General features: G+C 42.8%; 1 protein-coding gene across 3 annotated transcripts in view; it reads left to right on the top strand.

Moving 5' to 3' along the window:
* The first annotated feature begins 9052 nt into the window (after positions 1-9052).
* Positions 9053-18965, top strand: part of LOC120564807 (chemokine-like protein TAFA-5) — a 61699-nt gene continuing 51786 nt past the window's right edge. For all 3 annotated transcript variants that reach the window (XM_039810072.1, XM_039810073.1, XM_039810074.1), the window contains exon 1: positions 9053-9833. In XM_039810072.1, the coding sequence (XP_039666006.1) occupies positions 9743-9833 (91 nt within the window). In that variant the 5' untranslated portion in view covers positions 9053-9742. The remainder of the gene's footprint in view (positions 9834-18965) is intronic.

Here is an 18965-nt window from a genome sequence, read left to right as displayed (position 1 = left end):
AAGCTCATTGTGGGACTGGCTCTAGTGGCTGGAATTCTGCACCAAGGCTGAATTTCGGGAAAGAGACTTCAGATACAGTATTAGGGGACCACTAAGGTCTATATAAAAGAGACTTCAGATACAGTATTAGGGGACCACTAAGGTCTATATAAAAGAGACTTCAGATACAGTATTAGGGGACCACTAAGGTCTATATAAAAGAGACTTCAGATACAGTATTAGGGGACCACTAAGGTCTATATAAAAGAGACTTCAGATACAGTATTAGGGGACCACTAAGGTCTATATAAAAGAGACTTCAGATACAGTATTAGGGGACCACTAAGGTCTATATAAAAGCATCCAAAGACCACCATGTCATAGGACCTTTAAGCACAGTTTTTAAAGTGCTCATATTATGATCATTTTCAGATTCATAATTGTATTAAGAGGTTGTACCAGAATAGGTTTAATTTTCAAAAAACACTATATTTTTGTTGTACTGCACATTGCTGCAGCTCCTCTTTTCACCCTGTGTGTTGAGCTCTCTGTTTTAGCTACAGAGTGAGGCATCGCACTTCTGTTCCATCTTTGTTGGGAGTCGCACATGTGCAGTAGCTAGGTAAGGACTACTAGCCAGTCAGAAGCAGAGTATGAGGGCGTGCCCTGACCGTAGCTAGGTAAGGACTACTAGCCAGTCAGAAGCAGAGTATGAGGGCGTGCCCTGACAGTAGCTAGGTAAGGACTACTAGCCAGTCAGAAGCAGAGTATGAGGGCGTGCCCTGACAGTAGCTAGGTAAGGACTACTAGCCAGTCAGAAGCAGAGTATGAGGGCGTGACCTGACAGTAGCTAGGTAAGGACTACTAGCCAGTCAGAAGCAGAGTATGAGGGCGTGCCCTGACAGTAGCTAGGTAAGGACTACTAGCCAGTCAGAAGCAGAGTATGAGGGCGTGCCCTGACAGTAGCTAGGTAAGGACTACTAGCCAGTCAGAAGCAGAGTATGAGGGCGTGCCCTAACAGTAGCTAGGTAAGGACTACTAGCCAGTCAGAAGCAGAGTATGAGGGAGTGCCACGCTAGCAGCTAGGTGAGCATTATAACATGTGTTACAAAGTGACCACGTCTGTCTCTGAAGTAAAGGCTGGACTACAATAGAGCTGTTTGGAGCAGTTGGTGAACAGTGTTTTCTGTTGGAGATGGTAAGTTCCTTTTATATGTGTGTGTGTGTGTGTGTGTGTGTGTGTGTGTGTGTGTGTATGTGTATTTGTATGTGTTTCTCTTTGTGTGCATGTTTCTGTGTGTTTCTGTGTGTTTGAAATATGAGTCTCCGACAGGAGCAGCCTGGTTTCAAACAGCAGCGATAAAAACACGAGTACCAGTGATTAAACACGACACATTTTTATCACCATGTGAGTTAGTGAATCACAGCGGACTGAGACTTACAGAACACTGATCATGTGCAACGCTCAGATGAAATGTAATCTGCAAATACTTAATAAACTTTTGCAAAGAAACTATAAATATAACAAGTCCTTCAAACCATACGACGATATATATTCCTTACCCTCTAATATTATCCACAGGAATGTTCCGTAAATTAGCGTCCCTAGCGGTGGCTTTTTCTGTCCTCAAATCTAAACCAGAGAACATTACGGGTTTAAACATGTTAACGTTGGTAAACGATCGAAGTATAGGCACCAAAACTACTCAGTAAAGTTTAGAAAAAGATCGTGGTTTGGGTTCAAATCATCTGTTATGTTCCATAACTTCCGGTTATGGACGTGACACTGACTGTGACCTAACTGCGTTTGTTCAAAAAAACTTGCCTTTTACTTTGGTGTGAAGGCCTTGACTCTTTGAGAATATTTCTTATTCTGAACCTTGTATTAGATCAGGCTCGATAATGTCCTGATGGCACAATAATCAGAAACCAGACTTTATCTTCTCTAACAAAATGAAGCTCAAAACATCTTAACAAGACAGAAATTAAAACGGGGATGAAAAGCAACAATTTTTTATTTCAACAATTTTGCATTCATTAGTTGCAGGTGACATCTCTCTGCTGGCTCTACATACTTTCTGCGGAGTTAATTTTTCTCCTGGAGGAACAAATTAAAACTCTAAAGAAACAAAGAAACTGATATGCGGCTCTAAATTACAGAAGAAGATGCTCCATCCCAAAGGAATTATCAGCAGAAACGCTTCTCGTGTTGAAGCCAGCTGCCTCGCTCTCCTTGATTGTGTGCAGTTTGTTTTGTGAATTTGCATTTTATTATTTATTATTTGTTTCATGCCGACTGAAGTGTTTCCTCTGCTTCCCTTCATGCCTGCTGTAAATCCCTGTAACACAGTCTGGGGGAGTTTTGAAGGCGAAGCACACATGGAGCTGATTGCCATGAAAGAACGCCCCGCGAGGCTTTTTAGAGGGGTTTACACTTTATTCTTCACGAAAGAATGACAATTACACTTTTCTCCGTTCATGCAAACAGCCATGAAACATTTAATAGTGTTAACTTTGTTACAGTTAGACTCATACTAGTACAGTGCCTGTTCAAAATGTGCCTGTTTGGAACGGGCCAATTGCTTGGCCTGTGGTATTGCTGCATGTAGCATTCGCCAGAACCAAATTGTACCCCAAAATGACTTACAGAAGGACCCCAAACCACTTAACATACAACTCCACTGTATAGCCTACCACTGACTTGTACCGCAGTCACAGTCTGTAAACACCCCCCCCCCCCAGTTTGCTCCAAAATCCAAACCCCAAGTTCATTGGGTAATCAGGAAACCAAGTGTGAAGTAGATTGGATGAACGGTTCATGACATATTTCAAAGATAGACCACACACACACACATACAAACAAACAAACATATAGAGGCTTCCCGATTTATTAGATAGATGTACTTATGTATAATACAGGCGGCCATCATATGTTATTGACGTCATTCACATTGTCGAAATCAGAGCCACAGCACTGACATTTTTTAGATAACACAAGCCTATAATCTCTGTACTCCAAAACAACAAACACCCACACAACGCTGTCTTCGGACAAGAAGTCACCTCGCAAGATCGATAATGTTGTCAGATACTTTTAATAACAATCTGAGCCTGTCACGAGCAAAAACAATCACTTTTAGTGGACAAAAATCGAAGGTGCACAATTATATAGTTATAGTGCGTTCCATATGTACTCGGAAGTGAGATTTTCCGAGGTCAAAGTCGGAAACACGTCCCCTGACCTCGGATTTCCAAGCTCGGAACTCGGGCAACCACCGAGTACCCCGAGCTAAAAATCCATCATAGCTGCTCCGTGTATCAACAGCTGTTGTAACATACAGTTATAAGCACTTCTGTCTCATTTGTGTCTCACTAAATCAGACAGTTGTACAGACAGTGCTGTCCATCTTCTATCTGTGGACATGTTACGTTGTTTGAATGCACAAAAAACAGCGGAATGCGTAAGGGATAATGTAAAGCGAGGCGGTCGTTATAGCGAATACACAACCTAGTCTCACGGCAGTTTGTGAAATAGTCCTATAATTTAATCTATTTAATTTGTGTACACGAACACGTTTATCTAATTTTTAAACTAATGTATTTCAATGGGAAGCATCTTTCGTGATCACAGCAATGAGAAGATGACGTAGCATTAGGAGCGACTACGGTAGCGAGTAGTATGAAAGCCCGAAAATCCGCTTATGGAGGTTGATTGGGGGGGTGGATGGGTCAAACAACACAGGACTTTCACCCAGGAGACCGGGGATCGTGTCCCGCGTGTCACGTTTCCTAAACCCAACCGTCCCGTTGTATACAGCAATGCAATTGTTGGTATTATAAAACATGTGCTGACTATCACGAAAAAAACAAGTTAAACGTGTTCGTGTACACTAATCAGATTAAATTACGTGACCGTTTCACGAACTGCGGTGAGACTGTGTTGGAATATGTCCCCGACAGGGTGATCAGGGCAGGTCTTGAATCAGCCTGGCTCTACATTATCCCTATACATTACTACTGTACTCTGCTTTTTGGGTTTTCCATTATGAAAAGTCCCAGGTACTTTTTTTAGCATCACCTCCGTCGAGGTTCCAAGCGAGCTGAGGCGATACCAAAAGGTGACGTGAAAACCTGCAGACTACTGATTGGTCGGTGAGAATCGTCACTAAACACACTTGCTAGGGACAGACGGGGGTGTCCTGAAAAAACCCCGCCCATTTTTAAATAGTTTAGCCAGCGGTAGGTTTTTTTTTTTGGAACTAAATTTGTCTTCTGGCTGTGGCAAATAGCAACATGCCGAGAATGAGAAACAACACCCCTTCGACGTTCTGTGTGTGTGTCGCGCTAGGTCACGGCAGTTTTCCAGCCGCGCTCGCCTCACGCATGAGGCGGTACTAAATCTGCAATGGAAAAAGGAGGACGGGGCACCGCGGCCGAGCAGAGCTGGTACTAGCAATGGATAAGTGTTAGAAAAGTTATGCTTACTTTTCTTTTAGTTCTTTTACTATTTGCATGAAGTTTGTGTGCAAACTATTTCTGCCTCTCATGAGATATCGTGAGAGCCACTGACCTTGTGAAAAGCACAGAATGCTCCTGAGGGCAGAACCGGGCCTGACCAGCGATAAAGACAGTATCTCTTTTAACGTGCTATACTCCCTGATTGTTATAAAAAGACACTGCTGTGAACAGATAGTCAGTCAGTTTTCTGTGCTTGCTCTGAAGTGTTGTAAAACTGACTCTACTTGCAAGTAGAAACGAACTTCCAGAGAACTCCAGTGGTTGTTGTCCATTCTTTGATGAATAATTATCGCTACAGTAAGCGCCCGGTTCGCGGCGGCCAGTCGTGCATTGCACAAAATCCTTAACCCTGTAGAAAGTCATTCTCTATGGGTCCCTCCCTACATCCACAGCTATTCATTATAGCATCTTTTTGGGACCTCCTACCCTGGTGGCCCGTCACTGCGTCTCGCTCAATACTGGACCAATTTCAAAGAGTTTTGTTCACATCAATCTATTAAACTCAAATGCATGGGGAAATGGGGTCCAGGTTGGGGGGAAAAAACGCCCCTTTAAAAGGTCCAATGGCATGAAAATGTCACTTTATGAGGTTTTTTAACATGAATATGCGTTGCCCCAGCCTGTCTATGGTCCCCCAGTGGCTAGAAATGGTGATAGGTGTAAACCGAGCCCTGGGTATCCTGCTCTGCCTTTGAGAAAATGAAAGCTCAGATGGGCCGATCTGGAATCTTCTCCTTATGAGGTCATAAGGAGCAAGGTTACCTCCCCTTTCTCTGCTTTGCCCGCCCAGAGAATTTGGCCAACCCATGAGAGAGACAGACATCATGGCTTTCAAACGACCAAATTGGCAGTTGGTCAAGGCCCCACCCCCACCCTCCACCTTGCCCCCCCCCCTCCTCAATAGCTACAGACACAGAAATGGCACATCCTAAGGAAAGCTCATTGTGGGACTGGCTCTAGTGGCTGTAATTCTGCACCAAGGCTGAATTTCGGGAAAGAGACTTCAGATACAGTATTAGGGGACCACTAAGGCCTATATAAAAGAGACTTCAGATACAGTATTAGGGGACCACTAAGGTCTATATAAAAGATACTTCAGATAGAGTATTAGGGGACCACTAAGGTCTATATAAAAGATACTTCAGATACAGTATTAGGGGACCACTAAGGTCTATATAAAAGATACTTCAGATACAGTATTAGGGGACCACTAAGGTCTATATAAAAGATACTTCAGATACAGTATTAGGGGACCACTAAGGCCTATATAAAAGAGACTTCAGATACAGTATTAGGGGACCACTAAGGTCTATATAAAAGAGACTTCAGATAGGGGACCACTAAGGTCTATATAAAAGAGACTTCAGATACAGTATTAGGGGACCACTAAGGTCTATATAAAAGCATCCAAAGAGCACCATGTCATGGCACCTTTAAGAACAGTGCTTGAGTAAATGTACTTTACTTTCCGCCACTGAGTCACAGTTATGTGTCAGGTGTTCATTTCATTTCAGACCGTGTAAAACAGACAGATTTCATTTCCTGTTACAGACACGACACGAGTCCTGACAGCGTTTGCGTTGATGTCTCTCTACAGACTCGCCTCATACCGACGCCTGACTGACGGCTCGGTGGAAAGCTAATCAATGGGGGGAAAACATCAGCAATAATCACTGCCGCCAGAGGCCCATAGGGCGCGACCTGAAGGAGACTGATCCCCGTCAGAGCAGGAGGGCAGTGGTGATGGAGTCCGTCTGACAGACGAGAGCTGCTGAGAGCTCCGATAAGAGTCTCAGCGTAACCTCAACCATCAATCGGCTGGATGGATTCATTCCGAGAGGAGAGACACTCTTCATCAACCGTCTTCATCAACAACCGACTGTTTCATCCATAAACAGGAAGGACAAAAACGCTGCTGCCTGAGAAAAAAAAAGTACTGTGTGCTTAAAACAATGAAAATGATTTGGTAAATGAAATGAATGTTTCTTGCTTTAAAGTTTATACAAGACATTCTTTATACTGATAAGGTAAACAATATATTATACATAGCCAGTTGTGGGGAAGTATCCAGATCCTTTACTTGACCCTCATGTTGTCCTCGGGTCAAATTTTGCTCTTTTTCAAAGTTTCTCTATTAGAAATATGGCTTTCTTTTCCACCAGATCTCCCAAAAATAACATGGACAGTTCCATATGCTAATTGAATATCACTAATTTCACGGTCTACCCGGGTGAAAATCTGTGATCATCCATAAACATGTTTCTCCGATCTTAACGATCGGTCAAGATAATTCATAATTTCTGCTTATTTTACTCAAAAATTAGGCATAATTTTCTGTAAATGAGTTTGTGGTGTTTATTCACCATCAATTCCAAAAAGGTGTAAAACTAGTAGTAGTAAGTTATGAAGTTGGCTAAGAAGATGTAACACAGAAGTGGGTGATCATTTATTGGCAACTTTATGCTTTATAAACGTGCAAACCAAAGCGGAGGACAACCAGTGCATTGGTGGAGGGGAAGACAATACAAGGGTTAAGTAAGCTAAACATACTAATGTAGAACGTACACTGTAGAATACAAGTACAAGTTATTTACGAAGAAAATGTACTCCTCGACGCAGCTGGCCCAGGTTTGACTCCGACCTGTGGCCCTTTGCTGCATGTCATTCCCCCTCTCTCTCCCTTTTCATGGCTTCTGCTGTCTTATCAAAATAAAGGCTGAAAATGCCCAAAAAATAATCTTAAAAAAAAGAAAAGAAGGAAAAATACTCTTGCCGAAGGACCAGAGGGGCTTCTTTAATAAACGGCAATGGTGGAAGAAGTATTCAGATCCTTTACTCAAGTAAAAGTACTAATACCACACTGTAGAAACACTTTGTTACAAGTAAAAGTCCTGCGTTGCTTTATTGTTGCGTTGTTAGTTAAGTGAAAGCATTTAAGAATCATCATGGAAACGATCGAAACACTCAGTGTTCAATCGTTTGATCATTTCAGCTTCACTTGAAGGCCGTTATAATGTTGGGTAGTTTAATTCATAATAAAACATCAGATTTTATAAACTACGTGTGTTCTGTGTGCAAAAATCTGAATTTGTACAGTAACTAGTAACTAAAGCTGTCAGATTAATGTATAGTGGAGTAAAAAGTACAATATTTCTCTGTGAAATGTAGCGGAGTAGAAGTAGAAAGTGTCATGAAAAGAAAAGACTCGAGTAAAGTACAAATACCTCACATTTGAACTTGAGTACAGTACTTGAGTAAATGTACATATGCTATACTATTATAAATGATATCATTAGATTATTACTATTATTTCCGTTGGTTGAGGTGGAGCTCATTTTGAACTATTAACTAATGATTATTTTCTGTTAGTGTTATGACAAGTGGATCATTATAGACTGTGTGTGCAGCTTCAGTTGTTATAGAAACTCTGAATAATGTATTCCTTTATGGAAAAATCAGTAATTAGAGCAGAATGTAAAGAGCAGCAGATTGCAGAGTTGGATCACGGCAACGTCTTTCCGTTCAGGGAAAACTAAAATAGTTGTTGGCTGGTGGATTACCGCAATAATTCATGTTGCCATTGGCTGCTCGCCAACAACTGAGGATCTATAGTGTCTTTCAATAACAACAGACTATTGTGAACAGTAACCTTTCTTATGAAGGATTATATCTGACAATACTCCTCTGGCTTCAATCCAGACGCTCATGATGGAAGAAGCAGCAGGACGGCCGAGTCTACAAGTTAATAAAAGTGACATGAAGCGAGTTTATATTTTCATACATTTTTTTTTTTTAACTTGTGCCTTTAAGATAAGAACGTTCACACACACACACACACACACACACACACACACACACACACACACACACACACACACACACACACACACAAACACACACATTATCAGTGGTGGTCCTGTTTTATTTTGTTAATTTATTCGCTGTGTGATGATGTTTTCTTGCCGTTTTCCTCTTTGTTCACCGTTTCCTGTTTTGGTCTATTGTTCTGGTTGGTTATTTCTCGTTTTGTTTTCCTAGCTTTGTGCTGCGTTCCAGGCAACCCTGGAACGGCAGTCAAACCCCTAACTTACTCCCCGTGAACTAGTACCAGATGGTTGTACTCCCAATTACAGTTTTTGACGTCACACACACATAAACAACAATGGCGACCACTATGCTGCACAGACGCCGGTGATTAACGGTGAGAAATAGAAATAAATAGACATAAATAGGCAACGTAAAGTAATTCCGCATATTGAAAATATTAAATACATTACATTAAATACAGCTCATAGACACTTTAAAAAAGAGGTACTGAAAAGCCACACACATTCCGGGTGCCCCTGTTAATGACCCTCAGATTTTGGGTTTCCTCCCCTGCAGTAGAACAATACCGGTGTCTTACAGCATGTGGATGGATTTGACACGCGTTTGTGTTTGTGTGACGTCAGTTCGTGATGAGACAGAGAGAGAGAGAGAAAGAGAGAGAGAAAGAGAGAGAGAGAGAGAGAGAGAGAGAGAGAGAGAGAGAGAGAGAGAGAGAGAGAGAGTTTGTCTGTCTTGTGTGGATGCTGCAGATCGCCGCGGATCTTCAGACCCGGAGGCAGCAACTCCATCTCATCCTCTTCCTCCTCCTCACTCTTCAACACCGGGCAGCCGGGCACCGACAAGCCGGTCCGCAGGGCGACATACCCGGCGGGGAAACGTGCAACATGCCCGCTGAGCAGCTCCAGCCGGGCCCGGTGTCGTTTTTTCCACTTCTGGGGGGATTTACGTGGTCAAGCGGACGGAGACTCCCCATGGATCCGAAGCGCAGAGAGCTGTAAGTTGGAGGCGGGAAAACTGGAAAACTTCTTCTCCCGAGCAGATTTTTGTATTTTGATGAACATGCTGTGGCGGAGGGAATCACCCCGGGCATCTGCTGCTGCTGCTGCTGCCGCCGGCCGCAGCTGCGGACCGTGACCCGCAGGGGAGCGCGGCGAGGACCCCGGCAGCTTCACCCGGAGAGTCCCGGGAAGGGAAAACCAAACGTCTTAGCTGCTGCCTTTAAAATCTTCTCCACTGTGGATTTGTCACTTCAGGCTCGTGCGTGATTTCATATCCCGGAGATGCCAGCCGTGTCTGGTCTCCGTCCTCCTGTGGATCGGATCGGGATGGATGTGGCGCAGTAAGGAGGCACCAGCCTGCGGATAATCACAGTTTGGACTTTTTTGGTTCCCCCGTGTGCGGCTCGCGGCTCTCCCTCATGCAGCTCCTCCGGCTGGCCTGGGCTCTGACTGCCGCTGCGGTCTGCTTCCTGCTCCTCCTGATCCTCCACAACCACATCCTGAGAGAAGGTAGTGTGCGTGTGTGCGCGCTGTGTGCGTGTGTGTGTGTGTGTCTGTGTGTCTTTCTGTGTGTGATCAGTTATTATTCAGGTGATTATGATTATGGTGATTATGTGGACATACAGGGTTAAAATCTGAACGTGTGCGCGCACTCGTATGGTTTTGCGCACTTGTAGCAGCAGCAGCAGCAGCAAAAGCAGTAACAAGAGTACCAGGCTTGGTTCGGACCGTGCCGGACCGTGCCGAGCTCCATAGATCCGCTCTTCGTTTTTGTTGTTCTGGAAGAATCCAGAAACAGAGACAGATGTTGGAGAGAGAGAAAACAAAGTGACTCTTCCTCTCTCTACCTAACTCTCTCTCTCACAGTGCCACCCAGCCCCCCCCCACACACACACACACACACACACGCTGCAAATTAATTATAATGTAGGCCTATTGCATAAATTTGAAACTTGATTGACACATGATGCATTTCTATTTTCAGACCATTTGACTAGAAACAAAAGTGGGGCTGCAAATAGTGATCATTTCATTAGATAAGATTAATACATAGATATTTTCTGTCAATCAATCAATTGTTTATTGTATAAAATGTCAGACAGCAGTGAAAAATATCCACCTCAGTCTTCAGATGAAGGCTATTGGCTGTTTTTACAACCATACAAAACGTCGAGGAGAAGTTGACACCAGAGGGAAAAAAAAGGACACAAGGGATCATTTTTCAAAACAGTTGGTTATTCCTTTTCTGTAAATTAATGAATCCATTAATCAACTAATTGTTTCAGCTCTAAAAGGCAAAACAGTCTCGTAGCACTTCACAGAACGAGTGAGAACCGACCTGATAGTTAGTAGAGATGCATCGATTACAATTTTCTAGGCCGATTCCGATTTCCAATTTTTCATTGAGTTTGACCAGTCGATACAGATTTTAGCCGATTCCGATTTTCTTTTTTCTAACCACTTTACAGCATAGACAACTATTTATTTTCTATATTTCCTTTAATAGAACATTTTACATTTTGCACAGAACATAGAAATTTTTTCCAACAGATAATCGATCACTGTGAAATAGAACTATATAAATTACTCCTGGTGTGGGAAATTCACACACATTTAAAGTTCAATGTGGAAGAACCATTTCCTTCTTTTCACATCCAATATCCAACAAAAAAAATGAGTATAGTGTCCTTTTTTTTAGCAAGTTTGCTTTATTTGTCAATACTGACCGTATTATGACATTTCATAAACCGCTGATGGAGCGGAGGTGCGCCGCTGTTACATGCATATAGTGCATGTGCACGCGTGATGCTGATGTTGCGCGATGTTAATCATGTGGAGCCAAGGGGGTAAGCTTCGCTTCAGAACTCGAACCTCCTATGGCGCCATTTTGACACTACAAAGAGATCACCTCCCGTTAGCATTCCACTGAATAGCATACATTTTGGCGCCACTTTGACAGCGAATAACTTTACATCAGAAATGTTTAAAGACTTTATTTGTCCATTGTTTATTTCTAAAGAAACACGACAATGTATAAAAGGCTCCATTACCTTGTACCTCACGTTATGGCTCCGTAGCAGACGTTTTTGTAAAAATAGGCTAACGATTGTGTCATAACCACGCGACTTACTGTCGCACAGTAGAGGAATTACCGTATAGTACAGGAGAAGCTCGCAGGCAGTTTCAACTTACGTTAGCTGTTTAGGTTTAATTACTAATGTTAACTAGCATGTTAGTTAGCAATAATTAGCCTGTGTCTGTTATCTCCTTACATATACCTACGCTCTCCATCTCTGTAAGATTGGGAATGATTGAGATTTCTCTTGGCACAGCTACCAGAAGACTTATAACTTTCAGACATGTTGCTCACGTCACATTTACGTTGTCTCTCTCAGTTGGAGGCTGCTCAGTAAAGCAAGAGATCACCGGAAAAGTGCTTCTAATATCCTTCACTGGTCTCCGTCCAGAGCAACGGGGTCTATTGGTCCATTATATATATGTCAATGTGTGGAGCCCAAGTGCATTTGACCGGCATAAAATCGGCATATGTCATTTGGCCAGATCACGTGAAAATTGGCCAATTCTGGTCACCAGCCAGTTAATCGATGCATCTCTAATAATTCATGAAAGCCCCACACTAATTCATTCAATTCACTAGATTCATAGGCTAACATGCCATCACCTCCCGTTAGCATTCCATTGACTCCATTCATTTTGGTGTAACTTTACATCTGAAGCGTTTAAAGACTCTATTTGTCCATTGTTTATTCCTAAAAAAACACGACAATGTATATAAGGCTCCATTATCTTGTATCTCACGTTATGGCCCCGTAGCAGCAGTTTTTGTAAAAATAGGCAAACGATTGTGTCATAACCACGCAATTTTCTGTCGCACAGTAGAGAAATTACCGTATAGTACCGGAGAAGCTCACAGGCAATCAGGGGGACGTGGAGGCATACAGTCAAGGGAGAAGCCCAATGAGAGTCCATGAAAGCATCGGAACAAAATATTTCAGCAACATTTTAATGGATTGAATTCAAGTGAATTCATAGGAAGTAACATTTATCCACGAACAGATTTCTCTGGGCTACCAGAAGACTTACAAATTTCAGACAGCTCACGTCACATCTATGTCGTCAAGCTCAGTTTGAGGCTGCGCAGTAACGCTCAGCCATCACCGGAAAAGTGCTTCTAATGGACTTCACTGGTCTCCGTCGAAGTCTATGGCGTCACTGTGTCCATTTGTTTCACTGTCTATGGTTGTTACTCACTACAGTGCAAGAGTAACTGTAATAAGAACTATTTAAATGCAAACATGTAAAAAAGTCTTGTTAACCAGCACTATTTTGGCTGTGTCTGCCATTGCATGGAAATGTGGCGTCTTTTTGTAACGCCTCACAAAGGAGATAAAGGCGCACACTCTGACATCACAAGAAAACTCTCACTGTGTTCCAAATTGCATACTTTATCTTTTTACTTTACGCACTGCTGCTGCCCTTACAAAGTGTTGCATGCAGTATGTATACAACTGTGACATACTACTTATTCTTTATAACATTTCACTTTGAACTTTTGACCCTCTTGCACATATATCAGTCGCAATCTTCTGTCAATGAGCTGTCGTCTGTGCAGTGGAAGACTGAGCTGCCCGAGAGATCACAGACAGAGGATTGTGGGTCAGAATAAGTCAGGAAAGCATGCAGGGTTACATACTGCAAAATGCAACGGGATGCAGTAGGACATTGTGGTATTTTTGGCATACTGCATTTGACATAACATGTTTTGGGACATTAAATCTTTTCCTGGCATACTAAAGATTTTGGTGCACAAGGAGTCTGACTGTCGCCGGGTTCAGACAGGACGCCCAAACTATCGCTGCAGAACGGGAGCCAGCCACAGAGTTTTGTGACGTCTGTCTCCGTCGCTCTGATTGGTTGTAGGTCTATCTGTTGCTCTGATTGGTTGTAGGTCTATCCAATTGAGTGCAGAGGCATTTTCCCGGGTTCGGTTGAAACACGCCCCATAATCACAGCCCAATGGAGCAGCATCAGACTCACATTCTGACTAGAATCAGAGTATGACGACGTCACAGGCTACAACACTGCCTCTGTTCGAATGAAAAGCCGGAGAGCTTCTTTGAACTAGTCTTTGTGGAAAGAAGCCGTTGATCTTTGGAAAGGGGGCCTGAACAAATCTTAATCATTTTTCTTGATACTGCCTCTGTTGTAGTTCCAGTTCCAGTTCCAGTCGGTGTCTCCAGAATCACATTTTGCCATGATGACACACAGTGAAAACAGTACCTAACAGTTTTTCTAATGTCTGGAGGGAGACACTTATAATAACAATCTAAGCACGTCAGTGGCTTAAACAAGCACTTTTAGCGCACGTGCATTGGCGGTGCGTAATTGCACCATTGGATTAAATTTCCGGCCCGCGTCGCGACTGCCGGCTGCAAGGCTCTCGCTGCACTAATGCTGAACCAGTTTCAAAAATGATTGTGCCCATTTGCCAATTAGGCAAAACAAACATGGGGGAATTGGGTCTAGGCTAAAAGATTTCAAAAGTTTGCCAGTGTTGTCACATCATAAAAAGATTTTTTTTCAACAGTGATTGCCCTTCAAGAGTCTGAAACAGAAACTCTGCAAATTTTGTCCAACAGCTGCTTCTCCTCCTCCTCCTCCTCATATGCAGATGTTTCAGATCATCAGTGATGCTGCAGAAAAAGGGAAATCATGACATCCAACAGCTGCTCATTGAAATCCAAAAGTCTCGGAGCTCGAACAGACTCTGCTGAGCAGTTTTAAGGTTTCCTGTCACGCTGCAAAGACTCTTATTTTGAAGAGAAATGAGGTCTGTCAGGTGAAATATCAGATCAGTATGTAGACGTTTTCTCTATTTATTAAACCGGATTAGTGGTTTATCATGTTTCTGTTAATGTTACACACACTGACATCTGCACTGAGATATACAATTGAAGTCCCTTTCAAAGAACGTAAAGAATTTGAGGGGAGGGGGTGTCTGCTGTCGTCTTTTCTTCATTGATCATCTCAGTGTGAAAAGTTTTAATGAGCACAAACCGCAGCCTGAATTAAATTCCCTCCCTGCTCTCTGTTAACTGACTTTCTCTATTCTTTTTTCTCTGCCTGCTCATAAAGCTCATTTAGATCTTGGAAACAAGCCTATTATGCAGCAGATACACTGTCGTGCCTGCGGTGTGGAAAGCTTACCTAAGGAGCCTTCAGAGTCCAAATTAATTCTCAATGCTCCATTAAGTCGAGCATATATTCATGGGAATTATGAACACACTGAATGAAAGGGAAAATCAGCAGCCGAGAAGGAAAAAACAAAACACAAACAGAAATTAACGGAGCAAAAAGCTGCAGAGGGTGTAATTGGATTTGAATAAATTCATCTGGAGGAACGTCAGCGAGCGATTCAACAGGGAGCATGAAGCTGAAGTTCTTTTTAAAATTTAAATCACGGCGTCCCCTCGAGACAAAGACAAGATGATCAACAGAGACTGTCCTCCCTCCCCTGAAAAACGCCCACATATAACTTGTTTGTTCAAGCAGCAATTATGACTTATATCTACGTTTCTAGTGGCGCCCTCTCGTGGCAGTAGTTATTATGATGGAAGCAAAACAGGAAGTAAGGTGACGAAATATAAGCGAGTTACCTGGAAAGCAGCCGCAGTCTGATCTTTGAACTTTCGTGTTTTTCAGCGTCACTTCCCGTCTGAAAGCTGTTCTCAGTCATCCTGTGAAACGCACCCATAACAGTAACGAGCTAGAGTCGTGTTAAAAGTCCTCGGCGACGGTTTCTGTTTCCAAACAGCTTCAGAGACTTTGTGTTGGATTTGTCTCCTGCTGCAGAGACTCATTACAAGTCACCAGAGGATCAGCAAACAGCCTCCGCGTCGCGTCAAAACAAATTTCCGCCTCATCATTCTTCCCCTGTCTTCACTCTCAGGACAAACACAGTGACTGCAGTTTTCCTGCTCTGTGACTGTTATTCTGATTTTCAATTTGCAGAGGATTTAAAATATAGATGACGCGTAATAAAAGCTCATCTCATCCAGATGTCAGTTTATCTTCCTTCCTCATTCTGGAATAGATTACACGTCAGCTGTGATACGAGCAGAGAAAACAACGCACTGTCGTTTCATTATTCTGCCGTGACGGGAGTCGAGCTGTTTCATCTGTGATTCATTTAGCCGAGTCACAGAGTCCAAAATATGTTCAGGAGTTTTACTGCAGGGATCAATGCCTGCAGGGAGGAAGTCATCACAGCAAGTTCACTGCTGTCAAAAAGAAACTAGAATGATAACAATAAAATTAAATTATTAATATAAATGAAACTGTCCTGCATTTTCCAAACTGAACTTTAGGAAGCTGATCAGATGAGTTTTAGTCGAACAATATGAAATATCTTCCTTTTTTTTTAACACGTTTAGAAGCATTTTAAATGTAAAGTGGCTATATGTAACTTTCAGTTTGTGTTGATTCTAGCGGCCACTTTGGACAAAAGTGGTAGAGTTTTTACCACGCCTGCTGTCGTAAAGGTCTTTTCTTTCCGGCGCTGTATTACCGAGTTAGCATTACCAGGAGCATTACCATAGAGATGATTAATTTGCTCAGACAGAAAATCATTCAGATGCATCGTTGCATTTCAAGTGTTGCATACGGTAACTTAGCCTACTTTGGATGTGAGCTAAACCGGTATCACTGTCACTGTGTCACCAGCCAAAGCCTTAAGAGTTTGTTGTAGCAACCAATGTAGTAATAACTTAGATTAATATAGCACATTTCATGAAACCCAGGGACTCTTTACACTAGTAACGTTACAGGAGGACAAGGGGAAAGAAAATAGTAAGCCAACACAAACACGGAGTAAAAGGAATTACACGTCCTCGTTAAATGGAAGGGGGACCTAATTTAACGTTGGCTACTGACGTACAATAGAGTGCGGATCGGGCCGAGCAGAGCAGTAACCGAACCCGGCCCGAGGCCGACAGGCATTAAGATATTTATGTCCGAGCCCGACCCGAGCCCGACACAGTTAAAATCTCATTTGTTTGTGTGGAAAGCCCGCTTTTATTACGCAACTCTAGGAAGACATTCGGAAATGTCAACAGATGAGCGCATCAGCGCATACGGGGCAACAAGCGCACGTTAACACAGGCGCACACCTACATAATAAGCTTTTTTAAATTTAAAATGTTCAATGCCTTATCGCGCTGATGTGACCGAGCCCGACACAAACCTGAACATCATTTCTAAATATCTGTCCAAACCCGGCCCGGCTCGGTTCGGGTATCCATCCACTGTAAAGTTATTTAATGAATGAAATAGACATATTACATACCTGAGGGCCAATTCAGGGTTTTGAATATTTTACAATACCGTAATTGTCTCCATCTGTTGATAGCCCGACTGAGCGTGACGATATCGCCCGTCGTCTTTCACTTTCATGGTCCTGCACCAGTATCAGTCATAACTATTACAGACAACTACTAAAATAACTAAATAAAGAAATCTCCTGCTTCCTTTTACCTCAAAATCCCCAAAAGGATGGATACACTAAGACAGGCTTTCCGGTGTTACAAAGAACTCTTTGACCCATCACAATGTGTTACTGTAGCGCCCTCTACCTGCTGTAAATCATTCTGTGACTTCGCAAAAATCAAACCCGGGAAGAGGCCTTACTAAAAACTATATAAAAATAGCGTTCTTTTCACTGTTAGTCTCATTTGCTGTTACAGTTCATTTAAGACCATAGTATGAAAAATGACAGAGCTTCAGAAACATTAAAAAGTTACATATAGTCAATTTAAAGTTAATTTGCAAAAAACACAGATGAAAGCCATTCAACACCAGTTTGACTCATATTCTCTGGATTGCACAAAGACAAATTGATGATTTAGGAAAATAAATAAAAACAGAGATATCTGTTTTTTGCAAATGAACCCTTCGTTTTCCATCATAAGTCGCTGAAACGCTTGAACATTTAACCTTGGGAACCTCGGCTAGTTTTCACACAATAATCCAAGTTCACTCACTAGCTTTTTCTCTGAGCTGTCAGCTGAATCATACAATCATCATCAGAGGATTGAGTTTTTCACATGCAACATATGTATAGAAGTTGGGACTCCAGGGCACTTTCACACCTGTAGTTCTGTGGACTCGGTGTGATTCGGGGGTGAAGTTGCAACAGTTGTTTTCAGTTGGTTTGGGTTGCTTTCACACAGAACAGTTTCTGGATCTGAAAGTTATCACCCCTAAATCATATATAAGTCCGTATATTGTGTGCAAGGTGGAAATTGCTTTTGGTTCACTTCCTGTATTTGGTCCGGATCGTGTTCTTGCCTGAAGTGAACTCTAGAGCACTTGGAAGTGAACCGAGACCCCCGTTTTTTAAGCGGACCAGAGTTTGTTTGTTTGATCCGCACCAGAGTTCGGATGAGCTTTCACACCGCCCCAAACCAACTGGACTATCAGACCAAACGCTCCTGGGTTGGTTTTAAATGGACCAAACGAGGCAGGTGTGAAAGGCGTTTTTCCATTACATGGTACCTGCTTGACTCGCCTCGACTCTACTCGCCTTTTTTGGTTTTCCATTATGAAAAAAAGTCCCTGGTACCTGCTAACAGGTACTTTTTTTTAGCATCACCTCCGTCGAGGTTCCAAGTGAGCTGATGCAATACCAAAAGGTGACGTGAAAACCTGCAGACTGCTGATTGGTCGCAGAGAATCGTCACTAGTCACTGCGTCATCATTGCTAGCGACGAACCCGCCATTTTTACATAGTTTAACCAGCGGTGTTTTTTTTGCCGTCTCCAGCTTCTTTTGAAACTAAATTTGTCAAACTAGCCTGGTCCTACCAGACTCTGGTCCACTAGCCTGGTCCTACCAGACTCTGGTCCACTAGCCTGGTCCTACCAGACTCTGGTCCACTAGCCTGGTCCTACCAGACTCTGGTCCACTAGCCTGGTCCTACCAGACTCTGGTACACTAGCCTGGTCCTACCAGACTCTGGTCCACTAGCCTGGTCCTACCAGACTCTGGTACACTAGCCTGGTCCTACCAGACTCTGGTACATTAAGCCTGGTTCAGACGGCAGGATAATTAGGCCGATTTTAGCCCCGATTCACCCCTCCCGACAATCTTAAGGATGCTCCGATTATCGTAAAATAATCTGATCAGATATTCCTGCCGTGTGTGGTGTGTTAAGACTGCTCTCGTCTGCTCGGAAGGACATCGGGACCGCTCCGATCTCAAATCGGTGATATCCAACATGTTGGATTTTTTTGGCCCGATTTCTCCTCGTGTGTGGTGTCCCCTGGGGACAAACAAGCACGCAGCCTGTGGACTGTGGCATACAATAAAGTCGATGGGCATAACTACATCCACAACTGCAGTCCACCAGAGTACATGGAAACGAATATATGAACGTGTATTTCAACGGTGATTAATCTGTGTAGTACGTAACGACATTTCTATGAGAAAAAACAACAACTCACCTCCATATCACGATGTAGCTGAGTATAGTCCATGCTCGCGTTGTCTTCTTTGACCATCGCCTTTTCTTCTGCTAATGTTTTTTTTTGGTTAAAAACAAACTACAAACTATCGCCACTGCAT

Source organism: Perca fluviatilis, chromosome 8 (genome assembly GCF_010015445.1).
Source record: "Perca fluviatilis chromosome 8, GENO_Pfluv_1.0, whole genome shotgun sequence".
NCBI lineage: Eukaryota > Metazoa > Chordata > Actinopteri > Perciformes > Percidae > Perca > Perca fluviatilis.
This window is presented reverse-complemented; position numbering and strand designations above follow the sequence as displayed.